Source organism: Nestor notabilis, unplaced genomic scaffold, assembly GCF_000696875.1.
Source record: "Nestor notabilis isolate BGI_N333 unplaced genomic scaffold, ASM69687v1 scaffold708, whole genome shotgun sequence".
Taxonomy (NCBI): Eukaryota; Metazoa; Chordata; class Aves; order Psittaciformes; family Psittacidae; genus Nestor; species Nestor notabilis.
In genome coordinates, this window is record NW_009940348.1 from 13,139 (window position 1) to 22,309 (window position 9,171).

The following is a 9,171-nucleotide window of genomic DNA, read 5'->3' on the forward strand; positions in this document are numbered from 1 at the left end:
TGTGCCTATTTGGTGCCACTGACAGCTTGCAGAGCAGAGCAAAGACCCTGGCAGACCTCAGGTGCATCTGCAGGGTGAAATATGGATGAACAGAAGCAAATGGCCTCAAGGATGTGTCCCTGTGACGTACTGCAAATGCTCTAGTTAATAGTGAGCATGTACAAGTGCTTCTTTCTGTCTGTGTGACTGTACATGTCAGATCTCAGAAAACTGTAGAGGATGTTTAAATTTACTAATACTCTGATTCACTGAAATGTATATTTGCAGAAATGACAGCAGTTTCCCATATTGTCTGAGAGGGAAATGGTTTTATCCTGATTAATGAAAGCATGTGGGACTGTGGTTCTGCTCATGCTGCTGATGTCCATGGCCTTTGCTTGTTTGCTTCTGGTCCTGGGTCACCAGGAGGCTCTGCAGGGGCTTGTAGCCTCTGGTGGTGCCTCTCACTTTGAAAGTGGGGTGTAGTTGTTTCTTCTGGCTGAAGGGGAGGTGCTGGTGTTGACCTTTTACTCTCATTGCTTCCCTCAAACACCCGTGGCGGCCAAGACAGTTAGAGCACTGCCTTATTTTTAGCAGTGCCCCCAGCCATTTTTATGTCTATGCTCATAGGAATGCTGTGGAATGGCCCTGAGCTGTCCCTCTGCTCTTCAACACTCTTCATGGGAAAATAATTTTTAGCTGTTTCACTTCTTAATCATAAAAAATGTGAATTGGACCCAAAGCAGTTTTCTGTTCCATGCCAGCACTGGGCAGCCATTTGTTTTGATTTCTGACATCTTTTATGTGTCTGCTTCACCTGCCATTGTGTGTCTGCCTCCCTTCCCATCTGCTTCCCCTCCACTACCCAAACCTTGTGCTTCTGGAGTGCCTTGGTTACAGGTGTCCTCCACATCCTCCACACAGAGGTGTCTAAGCTATAAGAGATACTCTCGAGTACTCAGACTGACTCTGAAGTTCTACGGAAGATCCTGTGCTCCCAACCGCATGCAGATGTCTCAGATACCCTGGGCATCTCGGATGAATCAAGATGCGTATTTTTGGGAAAAAAAGTCAAGCTCCCAGCTTTGTCTTGATCTTAAAGTCCTTTCCAACCTTAACCATTCTATGATTTGCAATTCCCAAGCCATGTGAGACATCAACTCCATTCACTGTTGGCCTGACTGTTGAATTGGTGACAGTGCAAGTGGAAACACATGTTGGACAGAGTGCCTGTTGCCATACTGATAAACTAAACAGACCCATTCCTAGCCCTGAGGCCAGCTGGTGGAGTGTCCTGTAGTTGAGGAACACTTTCCCTGGGGCTGGGCACATCACTGTGTCTCTCCAGAGAGGACCTTTAGCATATGGGCTGTGGACTGTGGCTGTGCTGTTTCGTAACCTGTCTCCTCCAGTGCCAGCTGCGTGGGGCTGGAGCATAGGAGGTTGATGCTGTGTTGTGCATCATGTTCACAAGGGTTTTAAGGAGGTGGAAGAAGGTATCTTCATCATGGTTTAATTGGGCTGAATTCTTTTGTGTGATAACATCTGGAAGATGTTGGTTTTGCCTGCTTGAGTTTTGTGCCATGTGAGGTTTTGAGGGATGATGTTGCATGGGTTGTGGGGAGTAAGATGGTCTTGTGATTGGGACTGTCACATTAAAGGATCAACTGCATGAGTAACAGAGGGAAAGAAAGGAAGTGTGGTACTGCCTGGCCTTTAAAGGCCTTTAAAGCTGGACATGTGGCCAGATGAGGTGTTTAAGATCTGCTTCTCTCTGGACACAGAGTGTCTCAACAGATTGGATGGTGTAGAGTGTCTCCTACTGTGGAAGTGGGACTCAGTAGAGTTTGACGTCTGGTGTAAAAAGTGCAATTACAGCTAAAGGCAGTGTCCTGTGAGTGTCTAATTTTGATCAGATGAACCAAACCCTTTGAACCCTTTCTTTATTACAGAACAACATGAATGTAATTTTTTGGTTGTTTTTTTCTTGCTTTACTATTGCAGGAAAAGCCAGAAAAGAGTGAAAGCTGATGATTTGAGAACACTTCCTTGTACTTTCCTATTAACCTCTTCTCCTTTCATTTTTGTGGGGATGGAGAGGAAGAGGGAATGGACCAGTCTTTTGCTCACATGCAAAAAAGCTCATGGGTCAAGATGAAGACGGGGAGATCACTCACCAATTGCCATCACGAGCAAAACAAACTTGACTTAAGATAAATCAATTTAATTTCTTTCCAATTGAAAATAAAAGCAGGATGATGAAGAACAAAGGCAAAACCAAAACACATGACTTGATCCCCTCTTCTCAGCCTCACTCCTTCATTCCCAGCTTCTCTACCTCCTTCCCTTGAGCAGTGCAGGGGAATGGGGAATGAGGCTTGCAGTCAGTCCGTAACGTACTGTCTTTTCCACTTCTTCCTTCTCATGACCTTCCCGTGTCGCAGCATGGGTCCCTCCCATGGGCTGCAGTCCTTCAGGATAAGCCTGCTCCAGTGTGGCCTCTCCACAGGTTTCAGTCCTTCGGGGCATACCCACATACCTCTGCTCCAGTGTGGGGTCCTCCATGGGCTGCAGGAGGATATCTGCTCCACTGTGGACCTCCATGGGCTGCAGGGGCACAGGCTGCCTCATCATGGTCTGCACAGGGGCTGCAGGGGCATCTCTGCTCTGGTGCCTGGAGCACCTCCTCCCATTCCTTCTCTGACCCTGCTTATTGCAGGACTGTTTCTCACATTTTCCCTCACTCCTCACTGCTGGACAGTGGTTTTCCCCTTCTTAAGGATATTTTCCCAGCATTGCTGATGGGCTGAGCTGTGTCCTGCAGTGGGTCTGTTGGAGCCATATGGAGTGGCTTTCCTTGGCATGGAGCAGCCTTGACCTTGCCTCACAGAGGCTCCATAGACCCCACAGCTGGCAGCAGCTGGCATGAACACCCCATACAACTGCAGTGGGTCACTGCAAGAAGAAAGCTTGACTTCATCCCAGCCCACATTTTGCACAGAACCCACCTTCCTCAGTGTTCTACTGAGCCAGAGTCCATTTGTAACAGCAGATCTCATGAAAAAGAAACAGCAGAGAAGGAGCACAGTCACACAGAGCAGGGGAAATCATATTTTCATGTGAAGTGGGGCAGAGAAAGGACACATAAGGCTGGTGTGGTAAGGGGGCTTTCCACCCCACCTGTCCACCCCAAGGTGATATCTGCATTGCTAAAGCCGGTTACCACCTCTGGTGAATAATAGTGATCAACATATTCACGCTTATGTTATAAACCAATGCAAGATAGTGATACAGCTCATATTATTACAAAGTAGACAGTCAAAGCAGAAATAAATGTAAAACAACAAATAGATATAAACATGTTTAGTTCAGTAGTTTCTATCAGCAGATATCAAAGTTTTAGGAGGTTTGCAGTAGTATTATTCCCCTTTTGCAGCTAGCCCATGTACCAGGTCTAATTTACTTTGTTATTATTTAACAGTTTAACCCAAAGAATTATCTGAATCAAATAATACTAGTAACTTATTTAACTCAGAATAATTTTGTTTAAAGAATTGTAATGAAATTTTCTTAACTTAGATGGTGAAGATAGAACAGCTGTATCATCTACACTGGCCAGAGAGTTGCATTAGAGATTAAATTACTTGGGTTTTAGAACAAAATATCAAGCCCATTTTTAATGGGCTTCAGCTTTTATTACAGTTCCTACTTCTTGCAAACCTTGCACTTCACACAGGGCAGAGTCCTTAGCAGTGCATTTTCCAGTTTGGGATTGCTGAAAATCAGAATAAGAGAATGAAGAGACGGAAAAGCATACTGGAATATGAAAATGAGAAATGATGCAGTATTTTGTTCCTTTGTGGCATAAATCAGTGTCAAGATCAAACATATAAAGTTAAGGCTGTAAATGATGAAGAAGGACAGAATAGATTTTATGGCTTTGATATAGGCATCCATGTTAAGTCCCTTCATTGAGTTGGTCTGCATCTTGCGTTTTTGTCTCCAGAGGGAAGAGATGAGAAGGACGGAAAAGGTGACTGCTATGAGTGCAGTGACAAATCCAAAGCCGTTGATAAGAAAAACAGGAAAAAATTCTTCACTCATTCTGACATCTATTTTCCATAAGCTTTCTAGTATGGTGGAATTGGAGTTGTTACAGTGTGCTTTATCAGTGAAGTAATAGACAATGATGCAGACGACCAGAGAGAAAAACACTGAACCCAGCAACAGCCATGGCACAATCTTGTCAATTTTCGCTTTCAGGTAGATGAAGAAGGTGTACCTGAAATTTGCAATTTTTATGCAATAAAAAACACAAAGACAGGTAGAAACCCACAAGTTGGAAGAACTTAAAAAGCTTTGAACAGCTACAACTATTTGGGGGATGGGGTGAACATAAAAGTGCATGGGATAAATTATTGAAAGAAAGCAATATACCCATGTGACAATCAAGTACCCAAACCTGCAGCATCCCAGAAACATCAAGACCTTCTCATTAGAGTTAAAGCTTTTCTTTTTGACCCAGGAAATAAAAATCACAGAAATGATGAAAGCATTTATCCACATGCCAGCAAGTGCCTGAAATGTGATGATGACAATAGCCAGGGCTTCATATGAAGTGACATTAGATTCCTCTTGAGAGTAACACATATTCATCCTCCAAGATGGGTGGTGTTGCTGTGCTGGAAAAGTAGGTTGTTGAACCAATGCTTGATGCAGGTAAGCAGCTGCTGTTTCATGAGTGTCCTGAAAGGGAGCTTTATAGAGTGGGGAGGAGGGTGGGATTTTGGTGCTGCTCCTGCTCAGAGCAGGGCAGGTGCAGGAATGTAAATGTGCTGGTTATTTCCTTACCTGGTATCAATGTCAGTCTTCTGTATTTGAATTTCAGCTTGCAAGAGCTGTGGTGGGTGACACAAGCAATATAGATGTTTTTCTGCAATGGACAATGTTGTGCTTTAGTGACCATCCCATGTTTGATCACTGTTAAGATTCATGATCTGTGTTCTTCTGTCCCTTTTTCACCTGTGATGCTCACATGGAGGGGTGTGCTCAGCAAAGCACAGCCAGGGAAGTTACTCTTTCACCCGAGAGACCAGGAGATGCAAAATTCAAGCAAGATGCTGGAAACCGGAGTTCATTTTGATCCTCCAGAGGTACTGAAATCTATATCAGTTTTCCTAATGGCAATGCCTCAATTGTAAGCGAAGAGCCACTTGGTACAGGGAGGGCATTGAAAGAAAAGCAGGACTTTCTTTTAAAGATTGAAGTTGAAGTATATAGAGGAAAAGGGAAAAAATAAGCATGTGTCCTGTGCCAGGGTTCAAAACTCATCTGCTAGCAATGTAAAGAGTTTTAGGGATGGGACCATGATGGCTTCCTGCCACACTGAAATATCCCCAAGCTTCCAAATGACTTTAGGTCCTGAAAACTGTGTTTTTTTAGCAGGAAAGGTGTGTCAAGCTCTGTAAAGCATGGACTGCCGATAGACTTTGGGTTTGTACAGGACCTTGTGCATTGGACCTTGCACATTGGGACCACAGTTACAAACTAGATCTTGGCTGGGGTAATCAGGAAAAATTTTAAACCCAACAAATGGCTATATAGTTACATGGAATAAACCACCATCATTTTCTCTCTTCAGAATGATGCACTTGTTTTCTGGGGAATATAGACACAAGCACTACTCTTTAAATATTATAAATTTGTAGGAAGCCCAAGATCTTCATCATAGATTTGGAAATACATTCAACTGCTCCCGAGGAAGGCTCAGCAACATCCCCACTGTGCTTTTCTGCAACACAACTCCCAGAGAAACCTTGGCAGTGGCTCTAATTCAACTTCTGCCTTGTTTACGTGAATTTATCTTGAATTGGTTGATTCCACATGATCAATGACCAACATGTGAAGCATAAGTACCTTCATCCCTGCTGCAGGGTTTCAGAACATTGCCTTGAGAGAGTTTTTATTTTCTGACAGTGCCCATTTTCTGCTTTATGCTCTGGGGTAAGTTTCCTCTGGTTTTGGTGACAGAACAGAAAATATGATGTAGTGTTAGGGGGTTTTCTTCTTCTCTTCACATGTATGTGAGGAGAGTATAAGTTGTCTCTATGACAAAAGGGCTGACAATTAACTGTGTGTGCCAGGACTGTGCTTATATGAGGGCACTAAATGAAAATGTTGCGCTAGCAGGACCATACAGTGGCTGGAGTTTGGTCTCAGCTCTGTGTGGGGAATCTGGCACCTTAAAAGAAAAACATAAGGATATAAAATTAGAGCCTTGAATGCATTTTAAAGCATGGAAGATGTGGATCAGCTGCTTGAAACACTGGTGTCTGTTGCCAGTCCCCTCCAGCGCCAGAAGGGGACTGCAGAAGGGGAAAGAGGCTCCAAAACTTTGCATCTACCAGCCCGTGTGCATTTTGGATAGCCTTGTGCATCTCAAAGGGCACCAGACACCTATGTTTAGGCATCTGGATGAACACGCAGCTGTAATGGGATCTGAGACACAGAGCACATAGACTTAATTGCTTCAATCTGAGCTTGGTTCAGGCTAAACTTCTTCCCTTTACAGAATCCTTGCCTCTCTCCTTTAATCACACAGGAAATCCCAGATGATTAACCTAGTTTAGCTAATTAGTCAAGCTATTAGATGCCCAGCTTCCAAACAAATCCATTTCACCAGTATATCAGCATCACTGTTCAGAAGACCACTGTTATTTCAGGATACAAGCCTGAGAAAAAGGATAAAATCTCCTCTGGGCAGGTGTTACAAGACTGTTGCAGAATCTTTATTGAACTCCATATCCCCTTAGCTGCAGACGGAGGACTGGCATGTTATAGTGTGAGAATGGCTGGTTGGTTGCTTCTTTCTGGACAGTTGCTGTTTGAAGGGAGATGGGCTGATTGATGAGGCAGCCTGATAGATTGTGTGGTCCTTGAAAAAACATATATTGTAGTTCTTGATATGTTACTCTGGCCTAAGCGATTGTTTATTTCATTTCAGAAACAGGAAGGAAGCTTTTTGAAGTTGATACCATCTTACCAGTATGTGCTGCTGCTCTAAACCACCGTCAGCAAAGGCTGGGCTTACAATGTTAACACAAGCGTGCAGATCTCATTAACAGCTGGAAAGAAGTGCTCTGAGAAACAACCCCTACAGATGGAAATTTCCCAACCCCTATATCCTAGCTGACAGCCTGGGTAGTAAGACTTTTTATTATGGTAACATGGTATTACTTGCATTAGACATACCCTCTTTTTGTCTAGCTCTCTGGGCTGCTTTTGTTTCATTTGCTATTGAGTTATGCTGCATTAATTTAATAACAAGGGCTGCGTTATGCTGCCCTTGTTACTGCTGGCCAAACAGAACAATGCAACTCTGCCCCAGTACACTTTGTTTTCAATACAACAGCCCCAGTGACCAGCCAGATGCTGATGAGCAGCCAGTTCAACTAGTATCAGTGTATCTGGCTGAGATCTCTAGATAATGAAGTCAGGAAATCCTAATCTCAAGAACATGCATGTTGATCTAACTGCACCCTTTGTGCCTTATCTCTTCTCAACAGTCCCACCACAGTACAGGCAGAAAGGAAATGCAGGTGCTCTAGAAGCAAAAAAGTTCTGAGCATTCTCCTTTCTTGTTTTCATCTAGTCTTAGGCACTATTTGAAATTTTGAACAATTTAGGAGTAAAAACTAATAATAAATCAGTGTTAAAATTCTGCAGATTTCTCCTGTGTTTACTAGCCCTGAGCTCAAAGCTTACAATATTTAAAATTGATATTAATATTCAGTAACATTACTCAGTGAAACTTGAGCAATGCCTGTTTGCTTGTTTCAGCACGATCAGTTTATCCACAATATTATCTCTCCCTATGGGCAGTGCCAAAATTACTTCATTCAGGGAATTCTGCTCACAGTCTCCTACTCTTTCATGCAGGTAGGTATTTGTTACACATGTCATATTTTTAATGCATGCTTGTTCATACTTTCTATCTAGAATTATAGACATTTATAATACTATAAAAGCAAAAAAGTTGTTACCCTCTGCTGTGTGTTTCAGATCTGAATGCTAAAGTTGTTATCCTGCAGGTGTTGGACATGTTCAGGCTGAAGTCTTGCGTTGATTTGAAGCCCTACAAAGGAGAACAGACTTACCTAAGATTTGAGAAGCTGGACGGGTAATTTTGTATTAACAATCTGTTTTGTACCACTTTGTTTGATATGACAGCTTTTCCAGCTTAGAAGACATTAATTTTCATTCTTGTTTGTACAAAGGACAAATACCTGAGCCACATTTCTGTCCCAGAGCTTATTTGTATTACACTGGAGTTAAAACTGATGCAAACAGACTAACTAAAGGTATTATCTGCATTGAAAAGACTATTTTATTTCCGTTTGCATCCTAGATACTGAAGTAAATCCTTTTGTTGGCACTCCTTCAGGGGAAACAAGAAAATAACCTCCTCCTGTTGTTGGTTAGGGGCAGGGTATGTCATTAGTGTGTTGGCATTAGCATGTAGCTTCCTCCTTGCTTTCAGATGCAGGATTGGGTTTACTTGAGCAAATGTTGAAGCCAATAGCCTCTACCACTGTGCAGATCACTGTGGTTGGCCTTTGCTCTCAGGAGGTGACTCTTCAAGCCACAAACCATCTCACCTAAAATAGAAGTCTAAAATAGGTCTGGTGACTCACATCCCAAATGCCTGTTACTCTCCAGGGACTGTAAAGGTGCCAGGGAAGCTAACACAGTGGTGGATGCCAACACTGTGAATGTCTGAAGTCAGGTCAGGAGATTTTCCTGCTTGCTCAGAAGGACCATCAGGAAGTTGGTGACACCAGTTAGCATCTGTGTCTAGGAATCCAGTCTGGATCTGCCCTTGGGTGCGGGGACATTTGTGACAGAATTTTGGGGCAGCTTGTGTTTTCTTAAATCTGGATTTAAATTGGTATTTAGGAGCCAAACCAGGGAAGCCAATGCAACTTGAGTTCCCTGGAAGCTGCTCAATGTCTTTGAAAATTGTGCCACTTATTTAGGTACCATGCCATGCTCATGGTCACCACAGAGCTATCAATCAGGAGCACAAATTGGGGTGATTGTGTTTTCCAGCTATGAAGGTAAATACTCAACATGCTGTACAGTACTGACATACTGTGTTGGCATACACCTGAATATTGCCACTAGCTTCAGCAG

The 9,171-nt window shown here is 43.1% G+C and overlaps 1 protein-coding gene across 1 annotated transcript; it reads right to left on the reverse strand.

The window, feature by feature from the left end:
* Positions 1-3,684: 3,684 nt before the first annotated feature.
* Positions 3,685-4,635, reverse strand: LOC104410189 (taste receptor type 2 member 9-like). Its single transcript, XM_010020284.1, has one exon. The coding sequence runs from the start codon at positions 4,633-4,635 to the stop codon at positions 3,685-3,687; it is 951 nt and encodes a 316-aa protein (XP_010018586.1).
* Between the last annotated feature and the right edge of the window lie 4,536 nt (positions 4,636-9,171).